The sequence below is a fragment of the Scyliorhinus torazame genome, chromosome 6 (genome assembly GCF_047496885.1).
Source record: "Scyliorhinus torazame isolate Kashiwa2021f chromosome 6, sScyTor2.1, whole genome shotgun sequence".
NCBI lineage: Eukaryota > Metazoa > Chordata > Chondrichthyes > Carcharhiniformes > Scyliorhinidae > Scyliorhinus > Scyliorhinus torazame.
This window is the reverse complement of record NC_092712.1, coordinates 267,291,191-267,318,690: the sequence shown is the minus strand read 5'-3', so window position 1 is coordinate 267,318,690 and position 27,500 is coordinate 267,291,191. Positions and strand designations below refer to the sequence as shown.

Below are 27,500 nucleotides of genomic sequence, written 5' to 3'. Positions count from 1 at the left end.
TCAGGTGCAACGCATTGCAATAGTGGAATATTCCTAATTTGGGGAAGCGTACCTAAGATTCCTCGGAACCTGTGTCACCTAGGAATTCACAGGCCAGGTGAACCAGGAGCAGATCCCCCTGTTTAGTCTTTTAGAACTGAGAGGCATCTGATATTTGGCCTTGGACCCCCTTCCTAATCCCGCGGGTGGCAGGTGATCAAGGCGCAGACAGGGAAGCGTGCCTGTGCAAATCCTTTTGTTGAAAGATTGAAGGTGCCGGCTTGTATTTTCCCTTAAATTGATATAAATAATAAGAAAGATCCATGATTTATGCAACAACTTTCAAACCTCAAGGCATGCCAAAGCACTTTACAGTTAGTGAAGTACCTTTGTCACTATTGTAATGTAGCAGATAATTTGCACACAGCAGGATCCCAATGTGATAATAGCCAGATAATTTGTATTTGGTGATGTTGGTTAAGGGATCAACTTTGGCCAAAGCATTGGGGAAGAACTCCCTTGCTCTTTGCAATAGTGCCATGGGATCGTTTATGTCCACCTGAGAGGATAGTCGGCCTTAATTTAGTATCTTATCCAAAAGCACCTTGATAGGCAGCACTCTCTCAGTATTACACGAGTGATTTAGCCTAGATTTTGTGCTAACGTTACTGAAGGGGGTACTTGAATGTGCAACTCTCTCAGACAAGAGAACTATCATTGAGAAATGGATAATATGGGGAAGAATGAGTGAAACAGGAGCTACCACGAGATCCCACGTCATTAAGAATATTCTTTCCTTTTACTAGAATTAGGAGAATTTGCCCCTCATTAACAGGGTGCGCAATTTAATGGAAACGTTTCTAAGTGTGATTTCTGATGTGTTAGGCAGGTCGGTTCGGTGTGGGCTGCACTTGATGCAGCGATGCGAGAAACAGACTTCTAACACTGTAGAAGATCTAACACGGTTTTACTGAACGATAGAACTAACATACATATTTAACTGTGGGTCGACACTATCCTGAACTGACTGGAGACCTTGTACTAGCCTGACCAGACTTACGAGCTACCGCATGGTGTTTGCACTGCGTTAGCTCGTGGACTCTGACTGTCTCAGTGGCTGGGTCACGAGAGAGCGGGAACCTAGTGCCCTCTGGCTTTATAGTGGCGGTGTCCTGTCTGGTGATTGGCTGCACTGTGCTGTGTGCTTACTGGTCATCCTGTGTGTCAATCACTGCCTGTCTGCACTTCATTATATACATGCGTGGATATTATGACAATTTCAGTTGGGTTTGGCTGGGAGTTTCTCCACGACTCTATGGCGTTTCTCCACTGCAATCTAACCACACTTAGGGCGCAATCGAACGACCATGCTGCGCCCGAAAAGCAGCTCACCGCGTCACGATGAGGCCGATAGAAGTCAGGAGATCCCGCTCCCGGTATCTACCCGGCTCACAATGCCTCGCGAGATCTAACGTGATCTCACAAGATGTTGTGATGTTAATCCCACCTATTGTGGGCAGGATCACTTTTAGGCTAATCTGCATAATGGAGCAAGACAGCTAGTCTCACCTGAGTTCCAGGCTGGCACTGCCAAGATGCCCAGCTGGCATTGCTAGCTTGCAGGGGTTCTGCCAGGACTTTGTTATGGGACTTTGTTCCCATTTAGTTAAATTGCACCCATAGTCACTTTTTCGGGCCCTGGGGAGTTTCTCCCCGGGATAGCCTGCACTTAGAATTTTTTCCATCACTGGGGAGCTGAACTCACTGGCCACCCCCCACACCATCCCAAGTGAGGACACCCCACCATGGGGTCACTGAAGACCCCCATTTTCATGCCTCCCCACTTCCCTTTTGGACGCCCTCATCCCTTTCACCCCCCCAACCTTCTGTAGGCTGCATTATACCTGCCCTTCGCCCCCCCACCCCCCAATATCACTTCTTTCATAGTCTTGGCCCCACTCAGGCCCTGACCCATGGCAGTGCCACCTTGACATCTGAGCAACCAGCCACCCAGACACCTTGGCAGTTCCAGGATGGCAATGACAAATTGCCATGGTGTCAGGGGGAAAGCCAGGGTGCCACCCTATCCTGTCCCTGACCACCCGAGGGCCTCCAATGGTCTGGGAGACCCCGAGGTGCTGTTAGATCTGCCATCAGCACAGTTACGTTCTTAAACCCATTGTGGGTAGGAGCCAGATTCTGCTGCCTCACGAGATCTGTTTAGATCTCGCTAGACACAACAGCTGTTGGGAAGCCTGCGGGAGGCCTCTCCCGGCATCTATCGGCCACGTCACGCTCCTGTTTGGGGTCAACGCGGCCGGTTGATCGCTCCCAGCGTTCCTGGACTAGAGACTGTTTTACTATAAGTGATTAGTAACGCAGACTATAAAATAATTAAGTAATTAGTTAAGTATTTCAAATGTGTGAATATGAAAAGATACAGAACAGGAAAGGGAAATGTGTTGAGAATAGACAGAATCAGTGCAATGACGACGGGTCGAATGATTTCCTTCTGTGCTTTAATCACAACGCTGCAGCTGTTATGACACCCTGGGCTAGTGCGTGGTCAATTCCAGTCCCACTTGACCCAGAATCGCAACACAGTTGAATCAACCAATAATTCATAGAAAAATACCCGAAGTCTTTGGCCCTTGGCTGCCCAATAATTACAGTCACAATGTTTTTAAATTTAAAGACAATTACTTTTTATTTGCAACGAGAACTATAATGAAATATGCAGCAAATACAACTGGTTAACTATTATCTAATTCCTAATCCCATCCTCTTTATACATAAATATACACACACACAACTATATAACCAGGCTTGCCCAATGCTTCCAGCTCCCGAAGTGCCTCTAACTGGCACTATAGAGAGAGGGGGTATGCCCAAAATCGCTATAGCATGCTGACAGTTGTGCCGCAGTTTGGGGGGGGGGGGGCGTGTGTGCCTCCCCAGGGCCACCCTTCTAGGTACCCGCTGGCCCCACCGACCCATCAACGGGCTGGGTGAGCTCCAGTGCAACCTTCTTGGCTGGATGAGGGTGTGTGGGGAGTGGAGTGCCTATATGCAGCTCCTGCTTGTCAGGCTCTCGAGTGCCAATCTCGACGAATCACACTCCAGTGTTCATCAGAACTGCATTCGTTCCACATGCGCCTGTGCTAGCCCATTAGGATGTCCTGAATCGCTCCGGGATCGGCACCACTTTCGAGGCCGTAGAATTCATGTGCTTAATTTCTTCTTTTTTTAAATTTAGAGTAGCCAATTAATTTTTTCCAATTAAGGGGCAATTTACCTACCCTGCACATCTTTGGGTTGTGGGGACGAAACTAACGCAAACACGGGCAGAATGTACAAACTCCACACGGACAGTGACCCAGAGCCGGGATCGAACCTGGGACCTCGGCGCCGTGAGGCAGCAATGCTAACCACTGTACCACCGTGCTGACCCCGTGCTTAATTTCTTAAACGTGTCTCACCCCCACAACCCAAAGATGTGCAGGCTAGGTTGATTGGCCATGCTAACTTGCCCCTTAATTGGAAAAAAAGAATTGGGTACTCTAAATTTATATTAAAAAACAATGCATTGCTTTGACATTGCTTTTTATTTGCTCAGCATGTTGCTTCTTTTCTTAATATCACAACTCTTGAAATTCAGTTTAATATTGTGCCAAACATTGGCCGGAATTCTCCAGCGGTTGCGATTCACGTTCCTGTTGGCAGCGCACCTCCGCCCGCAGGTTTCCCGGCGGCATGGGGTGGTTTCAATGGGAAATAGAATCCCCTCCGCCAGCGAAAGGCGCGTGACCAAGAAACACAAGGCTGGGGAACTGGAGGATCCCACCCTTTATCTTTCTGAAATTTGTTCAACGTTCCCTTGAGTGAGAAAAAAATGGACTGTGGTCCCTCAAGCGAAAAAGGTTCAACAAGCCTGATTTAAGCTGTCATCTCAGATGAAACGTTAAACTGAGGCTCCATGGGCCCTCTCAGGTGGATGTTAAATATCCCATGATGCTATCTAAAGAAGTGCAAAGGAGTTCTCCCAGTACCCGGCTAATATTTGCCCCACAAATATCACTACCACACAAAAATTATCTGGTCATTTTTCACATCTTGTTTGTGGGAGTTTGCTGGTGTAAATTAACTGCCATATTCCTATAACAGGGACAACATTTCAAAAGGATCTAATTTGATGAGAGGTGCTTTAGGACACCCTAAAACCATGAAAGGCCCTGCATAAATGCAAGCTATTTTTAAAAATAATTTCCTTATGAATCATGTACAGTACTTTCATACGGTCCATTTCAGATGTCCTTTTAAACTTGAGCTGGAATTTTGTTCTCAGTTTGGGACCCTGATATTGGGCATATTTCCAGTTCCCGACTCACCATTGTGTTGGCCCACAATGTGAATTTTTTGACCAGCTGACAAATTAGTGTCCAGTTAAGGATGAGGTGTGTGTTCCTGAAGTTGGAAGCCTGTCATTTAAGCGGTGAAAACTAAAAGAAATTCTATTATGTAGTATCTTTCATAAATTTCAAATTGCCTTAGAACAAATGAAACACTTTTGAAGTGCTGTTACAGGAAATGTAGCAGTCAATTTATATGCATCAAGTTCCCACAAACAGCAACGTGATAATGACCAGATAGTCTATTTTTGTGAACTTGATTGAAGGATAAATATTGGCCAAGATGCAGAGGTCAAGTCCCGTGGTCTTCTTCAGAAAAGTGCCATCACAGTACTGCACTGGAATGCCAGCTAGATCTTTGGGCGGGAATCTCCGACCCTCCGCTGGGTCGGAGAATCGCCGGGGTGGGAGAGGGGGGGGGGGGGGGGGGGGCGTGAATCCCGTCCCCGGGGGGGGGGTCACGGTGGCCTGGCCTGCGACCGGGGCCCACCGATCTGCGGCAGGCCTGTGCCGTGGGGGCACTCTTTCCCTCCGCCCTGGCCTCTGTAAAGTTACGCCATGGCCGGCGCGGAGAAGAAACCCCCTGTGCATGCGCAGGGATCACGCTGGCGCTCCCGCGCATGCGGCAACTCGCGCCGGCCGGCGGAGGCCCTTTGGTGCCAGTTGGCGCGGCGCCAAGCACTCCAGCGCTGGCCTAGCTCCCGGAAGTGCGGAGGATTCCGTAACTTCCGGGCGGCCCAACGCCGGAGTGGTTCATGCACTCTTTGGCACCGGTACGGCCCGCCCGCCGATTGGGGGAGATTCTCCGCCTTTATGTTCCACTCTCGGAAGTGGACTTAAACCCACAACGTTCTGATTGAGGAGAGCCATAGCAGACTATCGTTGTGCCCTGCTATTTCACTGAAATACTGCCAACCCCAGATGCCAGTGGAAGGAGAGCTGCAGCATTTAATAGGGCTGCAGGTGAAACGTTCCGAATATCAGCTCTGGAATCCATAGGTTATTACATTCTAACGCACAACATACTGCTTTTCCAGGACTATCGAGAGCCAATGCTTCAACTCGCTGCCGATACGCTGACATTTATCGCGCAGAGCATGAGTTGATGATTTCTCACTAGTGGATCATGTTCCCAGTAAACAATTCTCAAAATGACCAGGACAACTCACTCTGCTAATCTTGGGATTTGGCAGTGATGCGGCATATGTAACTGGAACTTAATAAGCTTAACTTCATGGCTGTGATTATTTTCCCTCCTCTCTAGCCCAACTTTAAAGAGCACGCACAGGAGTACTTTGCGAAAGAGCGAATACCCATGTACACTCAATTTTACTTCTACATAATTTGATCAAAATAATTCATCCTAGTATAACCTGGCAGAGAATGAGTTAAGTAAGGATGCTACAGTATAATCTGCAAAAGATGTTAATTCTGAACAAACTCAACTGATTCTCAAAAGGGCATAAAAGGAAAATGCTGCAGATGCTGGAAATCTGAATTAAAAACAATAAGTGCTGGAAATACTCAAGCAGGTCGGCAGCATCTGTGGAGAGATAAACCGTTTTTAAAAAATAACTTTAGAGTACCCAATTACTTTTTTCAATTAAGGGGCAATTTAGCGTGGCCATTGCACCTACTCTGCACATCCTGGTTGTGGGGGTGATACCCACGCAGATACGGGGGAGTGTGCAAACTCCACACGGACAGTGACCCGGGGCCAGGATCGAACCAGGGTCCTCAGCGCCATGAGGCAGCAGTGCTAACCACTGTGCCACCATGCCGCCCTGGAGAGAGACACAGAGTTAACTTCTCCAAGACTGAAGGAAGGTAAAAATGGGATGCATTTTATGTTGTCAAAGGCAGGAGGGTAAGGAAGAAAATAAGGGAAGATCTGGGATAGGGTAAATGGTAGGAGAAATTAATGACAAATATTTGATAGAAAGCAAAGGGAGTGGTAACAGTTGTAGGAAAGAATCAAAGCATTGGTCCAGAGCGAGTGTGAAAGGCAGAATAATGAACAACTCTGTCCGAAAGCAAACACAGGAAAAGCAAGATTCATAGGCACATGTGAAAAAAAATCAAAATCAAAATGAGGGATGGAGTTCAATTCAGAGGCTGAAACATAATATGAAGTGTTGTTCCTCCAGTTTGTGTTGAGCTCACTGGAACACTGCAGCAAGCTGAGGGCTTTGACTCTCAAAGGACTCCAATGCACTTGCTGTCAACTGGTTGACTTGTTTAACTGTTTCCTTCTCCCTGATCCTCCACTTTCTCCTTCAGCCAAAATCATGGTTAGTTTGCACAATTAATTTCTTCCTTCAGATCGTCAGAATACCATCTCCACTGAGGGTCAGTCAACTGACCTTCCACTGCTCCACCTAGGGACCAAGAATTGGGCTAATGCACTACAGGCGATGCAGAGGAATAAAGTACTTGCAGAGATAAATATTTGAACTTGTGAGGTTTAGAAACTGCAGTGCGTGATATTCTCATGTGCAAGTGCATGAAATGTCTGACATTACTTGGTCCACTATTATAACTAGGCTGCTAACTTATTTTTATATTGGATGACACAAAGGCCGGGATTCTCCAATCCCGTGGCCAAGTTCTGATGCCAGCGTGAAAAGTGGCGCCAACCACTCTGGCGTCAACGGTCCCCGATAATCAGGAATGCTCCCCTTCCTAGGGGACTAGGCCGGCGCCGGAGTGGTCCCCACAGCTCCAGCCGGCGTGGAACAGCCGGCACGAGTTCGCGCATGTGCGTTACGGCCAGTGTGATTCCGCGCATGCGAGGAACGGCTGGCATGATTCTGCAGATGTGCAGAACGGCCGGCGTAATTCTGCCCATGCGCGTGGGTTCCTGTCTCCACACTGGCCCCCGGGAAATATGGCGGAGCCCTACAGGGGCCAGGCGCGGAGGAACATAGGCCCCCATGGAACCAGCCCGCCCGCTGATCGGTTCGCCCCGATTGCGGGCCAGGCCACCGTGGAGGTCCCCCCGGGGTCAGATCCCCTCGCCCCCCCTCCAGGACAGCCCCCGCAGACACACATTCCAGGTCCTGCCGTATGGGACCTGAGTAACCCACGCCAGCGGGACTCGACCGAACTCGGCGGCCACTCGGCCCATCGGGGCCCAGAGAATCGGCGTTGGAGAATCAGTAAGCCGGCTTCGGGGCCCGATTCTCGCGTCCCCCTGGGGATTCCCCGACCTGGCGCTAGAGGGATTTAGACAGGTTAAATGACTGGGCAAAAACTTGGCAGATGGAATATAATGTAGGAATATGTGAAGTTATGCACTTTGGTAGGAAGAATAAAGGATCTGAATATTATTTAAATAGAGAATGACTACAGAAAGCTGCAGCATAGAGGGATTTGAGAGTCTTTGTCCATAAATCACAAAAAGCTTGCATGCAAGTTCAGCAGGTAATAGGGAAGGCAAATGGAATGTCGGCTTTTGGAGTATAAAAATAGGGAAGTCTTGCAAAAACTATACAAGGCACGAGTTACACCACACATGGATATTGTGAAGTTTGGGTCCCCTTATCTAAGGAAAGATATATTGGCATTGGGGCAGTCCAGGGAAGATTCACTTGGTTGATGCCGGGTATGGAGGGATTTTCTTATGGGGAGACGTTGACTAGGTTTGGCCTATACTCATTAAGAGTTCAGAAGAGTGAGAGACAAACTTATTGCGTCAGTTAGGATTCTCAGGGGTTTGACAGGGTAGATGCTGAAAGTTTGTTCCCCCTTGAGGGAGAGTCTAGGACCAGAGGGCATAATCTCAGAGTAAGGGGTGACCCATTTAAGACCAAGATGAGGCAGGATTCATTCTCTTGGAGGGTAGTGAATCTGTGGAATTCTTTACTCCAGAGAGCTGTACAGGCTGGGTCATTAAATATGTTCAAGGCTGAGACAGACAGATTTTGAATCAGTAAGGAAATCAAGAGTTATGGAGATAAGGCAGAAGTTAAGGATTCTATCACAATCTCATTGAATGGCGGGGTAGACTCGATTGGCCATATGGCCTACTTCTGCTCCTCCATTTTATGGTCTATATCTGGAAAAGTGAAATGTTCAAAGAAAGTTTTAAAAATTCTTTTTCGATGCCCCAATGATTTTTCTTTAAAAAAAAATTTAGATAAATTTATCCAATTCTTTTTTCCCCAATTAAGGGGCAATTTAGTGTAGCCAATTCACCTACCCTGCACATCTTTTTGGGTTGTGAGGTGAGACCCATGCAGGCACGGGAGAATGTGCAAACTCCACACAGACAGTGACTCAGGGCCAGGGTTGGACCCGGGTCATCGGCGCCATTAGGCAGCAGTGCTAACCACTGCGCCACCGTGCTGGCCACCCACCCCCAATGATTTTTCTGCAGGTTGAATAATTCAGGCTGAAACTCTGGTACTGTCAGAGATGCTATTTTTTTTAAATGAACCGTTAAACCCTCGCAGGTAAATTACTATTTTGAATAATAGCAGGGGAGTCTGACCCGATGTCGTGGCCAATGCTCATCCATCAACTAACAGCCTATCTAATCATGATCACATTTCTGTTTGCTGGACATTGCTGTGCACAAATTGGCTGCTGCATTTCCTACATTACAACTTCAAATGTATTAGGAGGTATTTTTGTGAAAAGTGCTGAATAAAAGTAGATTTATTCCTTTGCTATACTAAACCAAGGAACAGCAGTCCTTGCAAATAAGGTCCACCAACAATCCCAATTTGGCTAAGTCATTTTGGAAGTTAACTTTTTCTTTTTTTTTAATAAATATTTTATTGAAAATTTTTGGTCAACCAACACAGTACATTGTGCATCCTTTACACAATATTATAACAACACAAATAACAATGACCTATTTTATAAACAAAAAATGAATAAATAATAAATAACAAAAATGAAAACTAACCCTAATTGGCAACTGCCTTATCACAAGTAACACTCTCCAAAAATATAATTTAACAGTCCAATATATAATTATCTGTCGCAACGACCTATACATATTATACAGTATATATTAACAACCCTGAGAGTCCTTCTGGTTCCTCCTCCCCCCCCCCCCCCCCCCGGCGATCCTGGGCTGCTGCTGCTGCCTTCTTTTTTCCATTCCATCTATCTTTCTGCGAGGTATTCGACGAACGGTTGCCACCGCCTGGTGAACCCTTGAGCCGACCCCCTTAGAACGAACTTAATCCGCTCTAGCTTTATAAACCCTGCCATGTCATTTATCCAGGTCTCCACCCCCGGGGGCTTGGCTTCTTTCCACATTAACAATATCCTGCGCCGGGCTACTAGGGACGCAAAGGCCAAAACATCGGCCTCTCTCGCCTCCTGCACTCATGGCTCTTGTGCAACCCGAAATATAGCCAACCCCCAGCTTGGTTCGACCCGGACCCCCACTACTTTTGAAAGCACCTTTGTCACCCCCATCCAAAACCCCTGTAGTGCCGGGCATGACCAAAACATATGGGTATGATTCGCTGGGCTTCTCGAGCACCTCGCACACCTATGCTCCACCCCAAAAAATTTACTGAGCCGTGCTCCAGTCATATGCGCCCTGTGTAATACCTTAAACTGAATCAGGCTTAGCCTGGCACACGAGGACGACGAGTTTACCCTGCTTAGGGCATCTGCCCACAGCCCCTCCTCGATCTCCTCCCCCAGCTCTTCTTCCCATTTCCCTTTTAGTTCATCTACCATAGTCTCCCCTTCGTCCCTCATTTCCCTATATATATCTGACACCTTACCATCCCCCACCCATGTCTTTGAGATCACTCTGTCCTGCACCTCTTGGGTCGGGAGCTGCGGGAATTCCCTCACCTGTTGCCTCGCAAAAGCCCTCAGTTGCATATACCTGAATGCATTCCCTTGGGGCAACCCATATTTCTCGGTCAGCGCTCCCAGACTCGCGAACTTCCCATCCACAAACAGATCTTTCAGTTGCGTTATTCCTGCTCTTTGCCACATTCCATATCCCCCATCCATTCCCCCGGGGCAAACCTATGGTTGTTTCTTATCGGGGACCCCCCCAAGGCTCCAATCTTTCCCCTATGCCCTCTCCACTGTCCCCAAATCTTCAGTGTAGCCACCACCACCGGGCTTGTGGTGTAGTTCCTCGGTGAGAACGGCAATGGGGCTGTCACCATAGCCTGTAGGCTAGTCCCCCTACAGGACGCCCTCTCTAATCTCTTCCACGCCACTCCCTCCTCCTCTCCCATCCACTTACTCACCATTGAAATATTAGCGGCCCAATAATACTCACTTAGGCTCGGTAGTGCCAGCCCCCCCCTATCCCTGCTACGCTGTAAGAATCCCTTCCTCACTCTCGGGGTCTTCCTGGCCCACACAAAACTCATGATGCTCTTTTCAATCCTTTTAAAAAAAGCCTTCGTGATCACCACCGGGAGGCACTGAAACACAAAGAGGAATCTCGGGAGGACCACCATCTTAACCGCCTGCACCCTCCCTGCCAGTGACAGGGATACCATATCCCATCTCTTGAAATCCTCCTCCATTTATTCCACCAACCGCGTTAAATTTAACCTATGCAATGTGCCCCAATTCTTGGCTATCTGGATCCCCAGGTAACGAAAGTCCCTTGTTACCTTCCTCAACGGTAGGTCCTCTATTTCTCTACTCTGCTCCCCTGGATGCACCACAAACAACTCACTTTTCCCCATGTTCAATTTATACCCTGAAAAATCCCCAAACTCCCCAAGTATCCGCATTATTTCTGGCATCCCCTCCGCCGGGTCTGCCACGTATAGTAGCAAATCGTCCGCATACAAAGATACCCGGTGTTCTTCTCCTCCTCTAAGTACTCCCCTCCACTTCTTGGAACCCCTCAACGCTATCGCCAGGGGCTCAATCGCCAGTGCAAACAATAATGGGGACAGAGGGCATCCCTGCCTTGTCCCTCTATGGAGCCGAAAATATGCAGATCCCCGTCCATTCGTGACCACGCTCGCCATCGGGGCCCTATACAACAGCTGCACCCATCTAACATACCCCTCTCCAAAACCAAATCTCCTTAACACCTCCCACAAATAATCCCACTCCACTCTATCAAATGCTTTCTCGGCATCCATTGCCACTACTATCTCCGTTTCCCCCTCTGGTGGGGCCATCATCATTACCCCTAACAGCCTCCGTATATTCGTGTTCAGCTGTCTCCCCTTCACAAACCTAGTTTGGTCCTCGTGGACCACCCCCGGGACAGATTCCTCTATTCTCATTGCCATTACCTTGGCCAGGATCTTGGCATCTACATTTAGGAGGGAAATAGGTCTATAGGACCCGCATTGTAGCGGGTCCTTTTCCTTCTTTAAGAGAAGCGATATCGTTGCTTCAGACATAGTCGGGGGCAGTTGTCCCCTTTCCTTTGCCTCATTAAAGGTCCTCGTCAATACTGGGGCGAGCAAGTCCACATATTTTCTATAGAATTCGACTGGGAATCCATCCGGTCCCGGGGCCTTTCCCGCCTGCATGCTCCTAATTCCTTTCACCACTTCTTCTACCTCGATCTGTGCTCCCAGTCCCACCCTTTTCTGCTCTTCCACCTTGGGAAATTCCAGCCGATCCAAGAAGCCCATCATTCTCTCCCTCCCATCCGGGGGTTGAGCTTCATATAATTTTTTATAAAATGTCTTGAACACTCCATTCACTCTCTCCGCTCCCCGCTCCATCTCTCCTTCCTCATCCCTCACTCCCCCTATTTCCCTCGCTGCTCCCCTTTTCCTCAATTGGTGTGCCAGCAACCTGCTCGCCTTCTCCCCATATTCGTACTGTACACCCTGTGCCTTCCTCCATTGTGCCTCTGCAGTGCCCGTAGTCAGCAAGTCAAATTCTACATGTAGCCTTTGCCTTTCCCTGTACAGTCCCTCCTCCGGTGCTTCCGCATATTGTCTGTCCACCCTCAAAAGTTCTTGCAGCAACCGCTCCCGTTCCTTACTCTCCTGCTTCCCTTTATGTGCCCTTATTGATATCAGCTCCCCTCTAACCACCGCCTTCAACGCCTCCCAGACCACTCCCACCTGGACCTCCCATTATCATTGAGTTCCAAGTACTTTTCAATGCACCCCCTCACCCTTAGACACACCCCCTCAACTGCCATTAGTCCCATGTCCATTCTCCAGGGTGGGCGCCCTCCTGTTTCCTCCCCTATCTCCAAGTCTACCCAGTGTGGAGCGTGATCCGAAATGGCTATAGCCGTATACTCCGTTCCCCTCACCTTCGGGATCAACGCCCTTCCCAGCACAAAAAAGTCTATTCGCGAGTAGACTTTATGGACATAGGAGAAAAACTCCTAGGTCTGCTAAATCTCCACGGGTCTACACCTCCCATCTGCTCCATAAAATCTTTAAGTACCTTGGCTGCTGCCGGCCTCCTTCCAGTCCTGGACTTCGACCTAACCAGCCCTGGTTCCAACACCGTATTAAAATCTCCCCCCATTATCAGCTTTCCCATCTCTAGGTCCGGAATGCGTCCTAGCATCGCCTCATAAAATTGGCATCATCCCAGTTCGGGGCATATACGTTTACCAAAACCACCGTCTCCCCCTGTAGTTTGCCACTCACCATCACGTATCTGCCCCCGTTATCCGCCACTATAGTCTTTGCCTCGAACATTACCCACTTCCCCACTAATATAGCCACCCCCCTGTTTTTCGCATCTAGCCCCGAATGGAACACCTGCCCCACCCATCCTTTGCGTAGCCTAACCTGGTCTATCAGTTTCAGGTGCGTTTCCTGTAACATAGCCACATCTGCCTTAAGTTTCTTAAGGTGTGCGAGTACCCGTGCCCTCTTTATCGGCCCGTTCAGCCCTCTCACGTTCCACGTGATCAGCCGGGTTGGGGGGCTTCCTACTCTTTTTAATAACTCGCTCATTCCAGTTTTTCTTCCACAATAAAAGTCCACGCTTCATCCGCTGTCTCAAAGTAGTGGTGCCTCCCTCGATATGTGACCCACAGTCTTGCCGGTTGCAGCATTCCAAATTTTATCTTCTTTTTATGAAGCACCGCCTTGGCCCGATTAAAGCTCGCCCTCCTTCTCGCCACCTCCGCACTCCAGTCTTGATAAACGCGGATCACCGCGTTCTCCCATTTACTGCTCCGAGTTTTCTTTGCCCATCTAAGGACCATTTCTCTATCCTTAAAACGGAGGAATCTCACCACTATGGCTCTGGGAATTTCTCCTGTTCTCGGTCCTCGCGCCATCACTCGGTATGCTCCCTCCACCTCCAACGGACCCGCCGGGGCCTCCGCTCCCATTAACGAGTGCAGTATCGTGTTCACATATGCCCCGACGTCCACTCCCTCCGCACCTTCGGGAAGACCAAGAATCCTCAGGTTGTTCCTCCTTGCGTTGTTCTCCAGTGCCTCCAACCTTTCCACACATCGTTTCTGATGTGCCTCATGCGTCTCCGTCTTCACCACCAGGCCCTGTATGTCGTCCTGTATGTCGTCCTCATTCTCGGCTGCCTTTGCCTTCACGACCCGAAGCTCCCGCTCCTGGGTCTTTTGTTCCTCCTTTAGCCCTTCGATCGCCTGTAGTATCGGGGCCAACAGCTCTTTCTTCATTTCCTTTTTGAGCTCTTCCACACAGCATTTCAAGAACTCTTGTTGTTCAGGGCCCCATGTTAAACTGCCACCTTCCGACGCCATCTTGGTTTTTGCTTGCCTTCCTTGCCGCTGTTCTAAAGGATCCACTGCAATCCGGCCACTTTCTCCTCCTTTTTTCATCCGTATCCAGGGGGCATTCCCTTCTGGTTTACCGCACAGTGTTTTTAGCCGTCAAAATTGCCGTTGGGGCTCCTATCAAGAGCCCAAAAGTCCGTTTCACCGGGAGCTGCCAAAACGTGCGACTCAGCTGGTCATCGCCGCACCCGCAAGTCCCTCGGAAGTTAACTTTTTCTACTCACAATGACAACTCATCCCTGACATTTCACCCGGTGCTATCATGCAGCTTCAATTTAAAATGGCAGCTCAGGAGCGGGATTCTCCTAACGGGCGGCTAAGTGCCGACACCGGAGTAAAAACGGGAGTGTTTTACTCTGGCGTCGGCGTCCGTTCCAGGACCCCATTCAGCGGCCCGCAAGGGGCTAGGACAGCGCTGAAGCGGCCTACGCCGCTCCAGCTGCTGATCCCGGCCTGAACCCGGCGGCGCGGGATCCGCACAGGCGCAGTTGGGCCGGCGCCAACTCGCGTATGTGCAATGGTCTTCTTCTCCACGGCGGCCCTGACGCCAAATGGCGTACGGCTACAGGAGCCGGCGCGGAGGAAAGGAGGCCGCGGGGGCAGAGAGGCCAGCCCGCCAATCGGTGGGCCCCGATCGCGGGCCAGGCCACTACAGAGGCGCACCCAGGGGTCAGAACCCCATCCCCACCACAGGACACCGCCGGACTCTTCAACGCCGAGGTCCCGCTGGCTCAGAGGATGTTAGAACGGCGCCGGCGGGACTCGGCTTTTTGATGACGGCCGCTCGGCCCATCCGTGTCAGAGAATCGGCGCGCTGGCCCGTGCCGGAGAGTCAGCGCATATCCCGACCGGCACCGTGCCGACCACGCCGCCGATTCTCCGCACCAGGTCCTGCCGTTGGGGCGGCATGGCGCCGCACCGATTCTCCGACACGGCGGGGTTTGGAGAATTCCGGAGGAGGGGCCATGGGGAAATGAAAGATTTAGTTTTTGTCCATCAATGTGCAGTACTTGCACTGGCATCATCAAAATGAAAATCAAGACCTGGTTCTATTTTTTTTTTCGTTTGCAACACTCTTTTGCTTCTCACTCCTCACTGCATTAGGAATCACCTTCCTTGTTGTAAAAATTATTCTATGATGCAAATACTCATTGTCTGAACATTAGCTTAATAACTGCCTGGTTCTAGCTCCAACCACTACAGAGCTACATTGACCTGCCATTTAAGTTAAGATTTGCTCTTTTATGTAGTCGTTCACTCCCCAGAGCTTTACATTTTTAATCAAATGGAGTCATGTTTCAAAGAACAGACTGTCGGCTGGCTCATTAATCCACAGGCTTTGAGTGCTGGTTGGAAGTTGAATTTTGGAATTCACCAATTCCGTGCTTGATCTACAAAGGGTAATTCAAATGCACGTCATCTTTGTGTCGAAAGGTTGTCAGTTGAATTCCATTCCAGAAAAGTGAGCAAAAATATCAAGGCTGGAATTCTTGTGCAGTACTCATGCCCCAGTGTAGGAAGTTCAGTCTTTTGAACGAGATGTTAAATCAGGGTCCTCTCCTGGGTACATCTACAGATTTGTAAGGATAGCTTTCAGTGCCCACAATGGAGGCTGGAAGTTGGATTGCTAGCAGACGAGGCGGTGTGTGAGAGACTCAGGAGGTGCATGCAGAATTACCTGCAGGTAAATGATACCGGAGAAGTCTCAGCAGCGGTGCTTTGGGAGGCGCTGAAGGCAGTGGTGAGAGGGGAGCTGATCTCAATCCGGGCTCACAGGGACAGGACAGATAGGGCAGAAACGGACTGACTGGTTAAGGAAATTTTACGGACGGACAGGTCCCCGAGGCCAGAGTTACTCAGGAAACGACAGAGGCTGGAGGCCGAGTTCTGGGTGTTGATTACAGGCAAGGCTGTAGAGCAGCTTAGAAAGGCAAAAGGCGCGATGTTTGAGCATGGAGAGAAGGCCAGTAGAATGCTCGCACTCGCACAACAACTAAGGAAGAGAGAAGCGGCTAGGGAGATAGGAAGGAAAGCGGATGGGGAGGGAAATCTGGTGGGGTCCCGGCGGGGCTGAACAAGGTGTTTAGGGACTTTTATAGTAAGCTGTACACTTCAGAACCCCCCAGGGGATCGGATGGGATGAGGCGATTCCTGAATGGACTGAGCTTCCCAAGAGTGGGTATGGGGGTGGTAGACGGACTGGGGGCCCTGGTCAGGATTGAAGAGGTATTGGGGGGCCTGAAGGTCATGCAGTCGGGTAAAGCCCCTGGGCCGGATGGGTATCCGGTGGAGTTTTATAAAAAGTTTGCCGAGATAGTGGGGCTGGTGCTGGTCAAGGTTTTTAACGAGGCAAGAGACAGAGGGGTCCTACCCCCGACGATGTCGCAGGCCACTATTTCGCTTATTCTGAAACGGGATAAAGACCCAGAGGCTTGTGGGTCTTAGAGGCCGATCTCTTTGATCAACGTAGACGCTAAATTACTGGCCAAGATCTTGGCGACTAGAATTAAGGACTGTGTACCGGACGTATTTGTGGAGGACCAAACCGGGTTCGTAAAGGGTAGGCAACTGGTGGCCAGTCTAAGAAGGCTGCTTAATGTGATTATGATGCCCCCAGAGAGCAGGGAGGCAGAGATAGTGGTAGCTATGGATGCGGAAAAGGCTTTTGACTGGGTTGAGTGGGACTATCTGTGGGAGATGCTGGGACAGTTTGGGTTCGGGGAGGGGTTCATTGACTGGGTTAGGCTGTTATACCAGGCCTCAGAGGCTAGTGTAAGGACGAACAGGACGATATCAAATTATTTCAGACTGCACCGCGGGACAAGACAGGGTTGCCCTCTCTCCCCACTGCTGTTCGCGCTGGCCATAGAGCCCCAGGCAATTGCTCTGAGAGCTCCAAGGGACTGGAAAGGGCTGGTCCGGGGGGGAGTGGAACATAAAGTCTCGTTATATGCGGATGACCTGCTGTCATATGTGTCGGACCCAATGGCGGGGACGGACGGTATCATGGAAACCCTGAGGGAATTTGGCCGTTTTTCAGGATAGAAACTGAACGTGGCTAAGAGCGAGTTGTTCATAATTCAGGCGAGGGGGCAGGAGAGTAGGGTGAAGGGGTTGCCATTCAGGCTGGTAGGAGAAAGCTTCAGATATTGGGGATACAGGGTGGCACGGGACTGGGGCAAGTTGCATAAGCTCAACCTATCCCGACTGGTGGAATGAGTGAGGGAGGAGGTTCGGAGTTGCGATGTGCTCCCGCTGTCACTAGCGAGGAGGGTGCAGACTGTTAAGATGACGATTCTCCCGAGATTCTTGTTCATATTTCAGTGTCTCCCCGTTTTCATCCCGAGGTCATTCTTTAAGAGGCTGAATAAAATTATCCTGGGATTTGTCTGGGCGGGGAAGTCCCCACGGGTGAGGAAGGTGATGCTCGAAAGGAACAGAGGGGAAGGGGGGCTGGCGTTGCCGAACGTCAACAACTACTACTGGGCGGCCAACATAGCGATGATAAGGAAATGGATGGTGGGTACGGAGTCGGTTTGGGAGTGGATGGAGGCTGCTTCGTGCAGGGGCACCAGTTTGGCAGCCCTGGTTACGGCGCCTCTGCTGCTCCCGCCAGCGCGGTACTCCACCAGCACTATAGTGGTAGTGGCTCTTCGGATCTGGGTCCAGTGGAGGTGGCAAAAAGGGGAAGTGAGAGCATTGGTGTGGACCCCAATCTGCGGCAATCACCGATTTGCCCCGGGGAACATGGACGGTGGGTATCGACTGTGGAGGGAGGGCGGGGATTGCGAGGGTGGGTTATCTGTTCTTGGACGGGAGCTTCCCGAGCATGAGGGCGTTGGAGAAGTTTGGGCTGGCGGGAGGGAATGACTTTAGATACTTGCAGGTGCGGGATTTTGTGCGCAGGCTGGTGCTGCCATCCTTCCCATGCCTCCCGCCAAAGGGGAAGCAGGACAGGGTAGTATCGAGGGGAGAGGTAGGTGAGGGTAGAGTCTCAGATATTTACAAAGAACCAATGGGAGCAGAGGATACACAGACTGAGGACCTGAAGCTTAAGTGGGAAGAGGAGCTCGGGGGGGAGATGGAGGACGGTATTTGGGCAGAAGCTCTGAGCAGAGTAAACACAGCCGCAACATGCACCAGGCTCAGTCTGATCCAGTTTCAGATCGTGCACCGGGCCCACATGACCGTGGCCCGGATGAGTAAATTCTTCGGGCTGGAGGACAAGTGTGCCAGATGCGACAGTGGGCCGGCTAATCACGTGCACATGTTCTGGTCGTGCCCTAAACTCAGGGGCTACTGGCAGGGATTCGCGGACATCATGTCCCGGGTTTTGAAAACTAGAGTGGTAATGAGTCCTGAGGTGGCAATCTTTGGGGTGTCGGAGGACCCGGGAGTCCAGGAGGCCGTTGTCTTGGCCTTTGCTTCCGTGGTAGCCCGGCGACGAATAATGTTGGCATGGAGGGACTCAAGGCCCCCGAAGACCGAAGTATGGCTATCGGACATGGCAAGCTTTCTCGGTCTAGAGAAAGTTAAGTTCGCCTTGAGAGGTTCACTATCGGTGTTCGCCCGGAGGTGGCAGCCATTCATTGACTTCTTCACGGAGAATTAAACATGGGAGTTTAAAAGGGATTTAGATTGTTGTTTAAGATGAAACAGCTTTAGATGAAACAGCCACGCAAAAAGGGTATGCCGAAGAGTAGAATTAGATTATGTGATTCATGTGGAGAAAGACATCAGCATAAATTGAATCCATTAAATTATGTAAATACTGCATGAAGCTGATTGGATACTTACAGCTTTATTCCACAAGAGTCCGGTCGTGTGGTACTCCTTGATGTAGGCCTGAAGTTCTATCCAGATACTGAGGAATGATTTGACCCATTCTACATGTCTCTTGTCACTGCAGGTGAATAAAGATTTAAGAGAATATCAACACCAAACATTGTTGCGATTAACTTGGTGCATTTACCATGAAGCAGCAGTGGTTAGTTCCATTTTTCACACGAATCAAAACATCTAAAGCATCCAAGATAATGAGATGAATGTTAAAATTCCTGGCACTAGAAGATGTTTCAATAGCATAATTATGTTGGGGGTACTTCAACAGGGGGGAAATGGTATTTTTCTTCAGGATGGCCTGGATCCTGAAACAACTCAGCAAAATTGGAACAGAAAATTTAGCCAGGGGGAATAAATGGCAAGGTAAGCTGCATGTGTTGGGTGTTTATGCAAGAAAGGCAGAACATACTTTTCTAACAAGGCATGCAAACTGATGGAGCCTTTTCAATGGGGCTCTTGGGCGTGGAATTCCGGGCCTCCATACCATGCGATCACTATCGTTGTACACCAGACAACTGCCAGATGAAAAATGGTAATAGTGGGGTGATGGGGCAAATGTTGGTACACCTCCATTCCCAAAAACAAAACATTTTGGGCGCGATCGAACGGAAACATTTCTAAGTGCCTTTTGTGGCATGTTTTGCTGGGAATTTCCCCCGGTTCTGTCGGTGAGTTCTCCACCTCTACCTAACCACATTTAGTCACTTTCTTGGGCCCTGGGAAGATTCTCCCCGGTCAAGCCCACACTTGGAATTATTTCCATCACTGGGGAGCTGAACTCGCTGGCCAGACCAGCTGCTCAGAGATCGGGACACCATTTTGAAAGGGTGCCCCGATCTCCAGGAGGGCTACAGCCCTTATCCATGGGAAATGTCACCCCCAACACATGGGCATTACCCCGCAACCCCCCCGCCACGTGATGACACCCTGCTATGGGGTTGCTGAGGCCCACCCCTCCTTTTGAGGCCTACCCACATCCCCTTTTGGGCCCCACTTCCAGGACCCTCACGCTTCACCCCCCGCAACCATCCAGAGGCCCCTTCATACCTGTCCTGCCCCCCCCCGTCCCTCCTTTCATGGGCATGGCTCTCCCAGACCCTGACCGTGACAGTGCCACCATGAAACTGCCACCATGGCAGTGCTGTCTGGGCACCTTGGCAGTGCCAGGGCAGCAGTGCCAAGGTGCCTGCATTCCACGGGGAGGCCAAGGGGCTGGCCACTATACCCTGTACACACAGAGGCCACCGATGGCCAGGGAGACCCCCGGGTGCTGTTCCAACTGGTTCACGTTTTTGTGGACCAGTACTGAACGACGCCTGGCTAGGACTGCCTGGGGAGGCTGTTAGATGCCGGCAGTCCGGTAGATCCTGGGTGAGCATGCCTAAGTGGGTTTAAAACCTATTTAGACGTGGAAGGCTTGGTCACTCACAAGCGACCCATTATGGGCAGGATCCTGATCGCGACGCCTCGTGAGATCTGGGTAGATCTCGCAAGGCGTACTGGCTGCCAGGAACCCCGTGGGAAGCTACTCCTGGCATCTACTGACCTCGCTATGCTCCCATTTGGGTTCGACGCGGCTGGTAGATCATGCCCTATCGCATTTCCAATGTTAATCTCTTCCCAACTAAGTAAGATGACAGAGGACATGTGGTAGTCACCACTGTTGTATTGTATATACCGCATACGAGGGGTATTACGGTAAGACCCCTGTACTACAGGTACGGGGGTAGATCCCTGCCTGCTGGCTCCGCCCAGTAGGCGGAGTATAAATGTGTGGGCTCTTCGAGCTGCAGCCATTTTGGCAGCAGCTGCGGGAGACTACACATCTCTGCGTAATAAAGCCACGATTACACCTCAGAGGCACAGAAGCTTCAGATCCTTTACACGCGGCTGAGCACCGATATCTTTCCCCTCATTCGGAACCCACCAACCTACGCTGAGGCCATGGCGCTACTGAAGGAGAACTACACTCAGCAGACCAGCAAAATCTATGCCAGGCACCTCCTGTCTAGGCGGCATCAACTCCCCGGTGAGTCTGTGGAAGATTTCTGGCGTGCCCTGCACGCCCTGGTGAGAGACTGCGATTGCCAGGCCATTTCGGCCGTTGAACATTCTGTCCTGCTAGTTAGAGACGCGTTCGTTACGGGCATAGGGTCGGCCTACATCCGCCACGCCTCTTAGAAGGGGATACCCTCGACCTCGCGGTGACCAAGAAACTAGCGATCTCGCTCACAGTCGCCTCACGCAATGTACAGGCGACCTGCTCGGTCGCCGCTATTGTCTCTGCAACCTCCACGTGCGACCCGTGGGCGCTGCCATCTTCCTCGCCTCAGACCACGTGCGACCCGTGGATGCTGCCATCTTACTCGCCTCACAACACGTGCGACCCGTGGGTGCCGCCATCTTGCCTGCCTCAGATCACGTGTGGCCCGTGGACGCTGCCACCTTCCCCGCCTCAGGACCCCTGTTCGTCGCCCACCGCTGCCGACCAGCCGCGTCTCGCCTCCATCACGATCGACTAGTCCCGACCGCACAACCTCGCGACCGCGTCGACGACAGTGAAGGTCGACGGGCACAAGATATCCTGCCTTCTGGACGCCGGGAGCACTGAGAGCTTCATCCACCCCGATACGGTAAGGCGCTGCTCCCTCATGGTACACCCCATTAATCAGAAAATCTCCCTGGCCTCCGGATCACCATCCAGGGCGTAGAGTTCAGCGGCTTCCGGCTCTATGTCCTCCCTGACCTCTGTGCTGCCTTGCTGTTCGGCCTGGACTTCCAGTGCAACCTCCAGAGCCTAACCCTGAAATTTGGCGGGTCCCTACCATCCCTTACTGTCTGAGGTCTCACGACCCTTAAGGTCGGCCCGCCTTCTATGTTTGCAAACCTCACCCCGGATTGCAAACCCGTCGCCACCAGGAGCAGACGGTACAGCACCCAGGACAGGACCTTCATCAGGTCTGAGGTCCAACGGCTGCTACGGGAAGGTATTATCGAGGCCAGCAACAGCCCCTGGAGAGCCCAAGTGGTAGTTGTGAAAACTGGGGAGAAAAACAGGATGGTTGTTGACTACAGTCAGACCATCAATCGGTACACATAGCTCAACGCGTACTCCCTCCCACGCATATCTGATATGGTCAATCAGATTGCACAGTACCGGGTCTTCTCGACAGTGAACCTGAAATCTGCTTCCCACCAGCTCCCCATTCGCACGGCGGACCGCCCGTGCACCGCGTTTGAAGCGGACGGCCGCCTTTACCACTTCCTTAGGGTTCCCTTTGGTGTCACTAACGGGGTCTCAGTCTTCCAACGGGAGATGGACCGAATGGTTGACAGGTACGGACTGCGGGCCACCTTCCCGTACCTGGATAACATCACCATCTGCGGCCACGAGCAGCAGGACCACGACGCTAATCTTTCCAAATTCCTCCACACCGCTAAACTCCTGAACCTAACCTACAACAAGGAGAAGTGCGTGTTCAGCAAGAGCCGATTAGCCATTCTCGGCTATGTGGTCCAGAACGGAGTGCTAGGGCCCGACCCCGATCGCATGCGCCCCTCATGGAACTTCCCCACTGCCCCAAGGCCCTCAAACGATGCCTGTGCTTCTTCTCGTACTACGCCCAGTGGGTCCCTAACTTTGCGGACAAGGCCCGCCCACTCATCCACTCCACCGTTTTCCCACTGATGGCCGAGGCTCACCAGGCCTTCAACCGTATCAAGGCCGACATCGTCAAGGCCGCGATGAACGCGGTCGACGAGACGCTCCCCTTCCAAGTCGAGAGCGATTCATCAGACCTCGCTCTAGCCGCCACCCACAACCAAGCAGGCAGGCCCGTGGCATTCTTTTCCTGCACCCTCCATGCCTCCGAAATTCGACACTCCTCCGTCGAAAAGGAGGCCCAAGCTATCGTTGAAGCTGTGCGGCATTGGGGGCATTACCTGGCCGGCAGGAGATTCACTCTCCTCACTGACCAACGGTCGGTTGCCTTCATGTTCAACACACAGCGAGGTAAGATCAAAAATGCTAAGATCTTGGGGTGGAGGATCGAGCTCTCCACCTACAATTACGAGATTTTGTATCGCCCCGGTAAGCTCAATGAGCCCCCCGATGCCCTATCTCAAGGTACTTGTGCCAGCGCACACGTGGACCGACTCCGGACCCTGCACGACGATCTCTGTCACCCAGGGGTCACCCGCTTTTATCACTTCATAAAGGCCCGCAATCTGCCCTACTCCATCGAGGAAGTCAGGGCTATCACCAGAGACTGCCAGGTCTGCGCGGAGTGTAAACCGCACTTCTACCGGCCAGACCGAGCGCACCTGGTGAAAGCCTCTCGCCCCTTTGAACGCCTTGGCGTGGACTTCAAAGGGCCCCTCCCCTCCACCGACCGAAACACGTACTTTCTTAATGTGGTCGCCGAATATTCCAGATGCCCCTTCACCGTCCCATGCCTGATATGACGTCTGCCACCGTCATCAAAGCCCTCAACACCATCTTCGCTTTGTTCGGTTTCCCCGCTTACGTTCACAGCGACCGGGGATCCTCATTTATGAGCGATGAGCTGCGCCAGTACCTGCTCAACAGGGGCATTGCTTCGAGCAGGACGAACCAGCTACAACCCCCGGGGAAACGGGCAGGTGGAGCGGGAGAATGGGACGGTCTGGAAGGCCGTCTAGCTGGCCCTATGGTCCAGAAATCTCCCGGCCTCCCGCTGACAGAAGGTCCTCCCCGACGCCCTTCACTCCATTCGGACGCTCCTTTGCACTGCGACTAACAAAACTCCCCATGAACGTCTCTTCGCCTTCCCCAGGAAGTCCACCTCCGGGGTTTCACTCCCAACGTGGTTGGCAGCTCCAGGACCCGTTCTCCTCCGCAAGCACGTGCGGCTACACAAGGTAGACCCGTTGGTTGAGAGGGTGCAGCTACTTCACGCAAATCCGCAGTACGCCTACATAGTGTACCCCAACGGCCGCCTGATGCACGATCAATGACCACTAAAGCGAGATTGTAGTCCAACTGAAGGCTTTAATAAGCGAGATGTTCCCCCCAGCAGCTCAGGTACAGAATGAAGGCTGCTGGGGCGGCACGGGCTCTTATACCCCGCCTTTCAGGGCGTAGCTACCATACAGCTTGACCAATAGGAAACATAAAATATCTACCAATGGTGTTCCAGCATTACCAGGTACCATAATACCTCTACACAGACTACCACATTCACCCCCTGTTTAAAAAAAAGAGTCCGGCGGGGGGCTGATATTATAACATGGTAACGTGGTAGAAATTATAGTTATGGAGGTACCGTAATACCTCCGTACAGCGTTTTGTAACTATTTACAATTCCATTTACTATTTACAATTTATGATTCATAATTAACTATACACTTTAAAATGAAGCAATCAGTCGATCGGGGGCCCTGGTCGTCTTCTGTGATCGTCGAAGCTTCGGTGGTGACTCCGGTGGAGGCTCGGGCATCTGTGACTCCGGGGGCGTGGCCTCGATCTCTGTGGCAGCTTCGACACCCCTAGACGGCGCTGGTGGGGAAAACGGTTGGCCTGGGGAGCATCAGCGGTGTGCGTCGGTGGGTGGGGGGGCCTAGACGGGGCCGGCGGAAGGACCGATCCTCCTGTAAGGTGCACTGGTGGGAGGGTGGGACTGGTGGCTGGGGTGTGCGTGGGGCTCCGGCGGGCGCCAGGTCTCATATCGAGACCGTACTGGGGGTTAGCGTGGAGAAGATGGACCCTCTCGACCAACGGGTCAGACTTGTGCGCCCGCATGTGTTTTCAGAGTAGGAGCTGCCAGCCAGGTCGGGAGCGAGGTCCCAGAGGAGGACTTCCTGGGGAAGACAAGAAGATTCCTGGACTGTAGACCAGAAGGACGGTCTTCCAGACCGTCCCATTCTCCCTCTCTACCTGTCCTTTACCCCGGGGTTGTAACTGGTCGTCCTGCTCGAGGCGATGCCCTTGCTGAGCAGGAATTGACGCAGTTTGTCGCTCATAAAGGAGGACCCCCTATCACTATGTATGTAAGCGGGGAACCCGAACAGTGCAAAGATGCTATTGAGGGCCTTGATGTCGGTGGTTGCGGTCATGTCGGGGCAGGGCATGGCGGATGGGTGGCAGAGGTCCTCGTGGAGGGCTCGGAGACGGTCCACTTATGTGTTGGCATGTGTGCTGTGGGACAGGGCATCAGGAGGCTCGTTTAGCTTCCCGGGACGATACAAGATCTCGTAGTTGTAGGTGGAGAGTTCGATCCTCCACCGCAAGATCTTATCGTTTTTTATCTTGCCCCCCTGTGCATTATCAAACATGAAAGCAATCGACCGTTGGTCAGTGAGGAGGCTGAATCTCCTGCCGGCCAGGTAATGCCTCCAATGTCGCACAGCTTCTACTATGGCCTGGGCCTCCTTTTCGACTGAGGAGTGGCGGATTTTGGAAGCATGGAGGGTACGTGAGAAGAAGGTCACGGGTTTGCCCGCTTGGTTGAGGGTGGCCGCCAGAGCTACGTCAGACGCGTTGCTCTCGACCTGGAAGGGGAGGGACTCGTCGATGGCGTGCATCGTGGCCTTTGCAATGTCTGCTTTGATGCGGCTGAAGGCCTGGCGGGCCTCTATCGACAGGGGAAAAGCTGTGGATTGGATCAGGGAACGGGCCTTGTCTGCATAGTTGGGGACCCACTGTGCGTAATAGCTGAAAAACCCAAGGCAGCGCTTCAGGGCCTTGAGGCAGTGAGGGAGGGGGAACTCCATAAGGGGGCGCATGCATTCAGGGTCGGGGCCTATAACTCCATTTCGCACTACGTAGCAGAGAATGGCTAGGCGGTCGGTGCTAAACACGCATTTATCCTTGTTATATGTAAGGTTAAGGATCTTTGCGGTCTGGAGGAATTTTCGGAGGTTGGTGTCGTGGTCCTGCTGGTCGTGGCCGCAGATGGTGACATTATCGAGATACGGGAATGTTGCCCGTAAACCGTACCGGTCAACCATTCGGTCCATCTTGCGCTGGAAGACCGAGACCCCGTTGGTGACACCGAAGGGAACCCTTAAGAAGTGATAGAGCCGTCCATCTGCCTCGGAGGCAGTGTACTTGCTGTCACTAGTGCGGATGGGGAGCTGGTGGTAGGCGGCCTTAAGATCCACCGTGGAGAAGACCCTGTAATGCGCGATCCTGTTTTCCAGGTCGGATATGCGGGGGAAGAGGGTACGCGTCCAGCTGCGTAAACGTGTTGATGGTCTGACTGTAGTCGATGACCATCCTATGCTTCTCCTCGGTCTTTACCACCACTACTTGAGCTCTCCAGGGACTGTTGCTAGCTTCAATGACTCCTTCCCTCAGTAGCCTTTGGACCTCTGACCTAATAAAGATCCGATCCTGGGCACTGTACCGTCTGCTCCTGGTGGCGACGGGTTTACAATCCGGGGTGAGGTTCGCAAACAGGGAAGGCGGATCGACCTTGAGGGTCGCGCGGCCGCAGACAGCGAGGGGGGGTACAGGGCCGCCGAATTTGAAAGTTAGACTTTGGAGATTACACTGGAAGTCTAAACCTAGGAGTGTGGCCGCGCAGAGGTGGGGAAGGACGTCGAGCCGGTAAATTTTAAACTCCCTTCCTGGACTGTGAGGTTTGCTGCACAAAACCCCTTTATCTCAACTGAGTAGGAACCGGAGGCCAGGGAGATTTTTTGATTAACGGGGTGGAAGAGAAGAGAACAGCGCTTTACCATGTCAGGGTTTATGAAGCTCTCTGTGCTCCCAGAGTCGATTAAGCAGGACGTCTCGTGCCCGTTGATTAGTACTGTTGTTGTAGCAGTTGAGAGTGTTCGAGGCCGGGACTGATCCAGGGTCACCAAGGCTAATCTCAGCAGTTGAGTGTTCTCTTCGGGCGGTGTGCGGTCAGCCGAGCTGGGGTCCTGGGAGTCCATCCAAGATGGCGGCTCCCATTGCACATGACTGGGGGTGCGCAAAATGGCGGCGCCCGTCCATCGAACATGGCGTCCGCAGGACAAGATCGCGGCACCCGGAGGCCGCACGTGGCCCTGGACTAGGAAGATGGCGGCACCCGCTGGCCGCATGGGGACCGTGGAGAGGTTTGTGGTGGCGGTCCGCATTCGCCACTGGAGACCGCGGCAACCGCACGGGCCTGGCATACCACCACAAAATGGCCCTTTTTACCGCATCCCTTGCAGCTGGATGCGCTGGCCAAGCAGCGCTGCCGGGGGTGCTTGGCCTGCCCGCAAAAGTAGCAGCGGGGCCCCCTGGGGTTTCCAGGCCGCCTTACAGCACAAGCTTGAGGGGGGATGGGGGATGTCTCGGGGTCGGCTGCGGAGGGGTTCCATGCTGCCCAGGGGGCTGCCGCGCGGTCGGTACATAAGCGCGGGCATTTCTGGAGGCCACATCCAGGGAGCCTGCAAGGCCCCGTGTCTCCTTGAGGCCTAGGGTGTCTTTTTCCAGCAATCGCTGGCGGATTTGGGAGGACAGCATACCTGCCACAAAAGCATCCCGGATCAAGAGTTCGGTGTGGTCGCTCGCCGAAACTTGCGGGCAGCTGCAGTTTCTCCCCAACACCAGGAGC

At 51.9% G+C, this 27,500-nt stretch overlaps 1 protein-coding gene across 2 annotated transcripts in view; it reads right to left on the bottom strand.

Annotated features, from left to right (window-relative positions):
* cap2 (cyclase associated actin cytoskeleton regulatory protein 2) overlaps positions 1-27,500 on the bottom strand; it is a 354,457-nt gene that overhangs the window by 83,589 nt on the left and 243,368 nt on the right. For both annotated transcript variants that reach the window (XM_072509676.1, XM_072509677.1), the window contains exon 7: positions 18,886-18,991. In XM_072509676.1, coding sequence (XP_072365777.1) covers positions 18,886-18,991 — 106 coding nt within the window. The remainder of the gene's footprint in view (positions 1-18,885; positions 18,992-27,500) is intronic.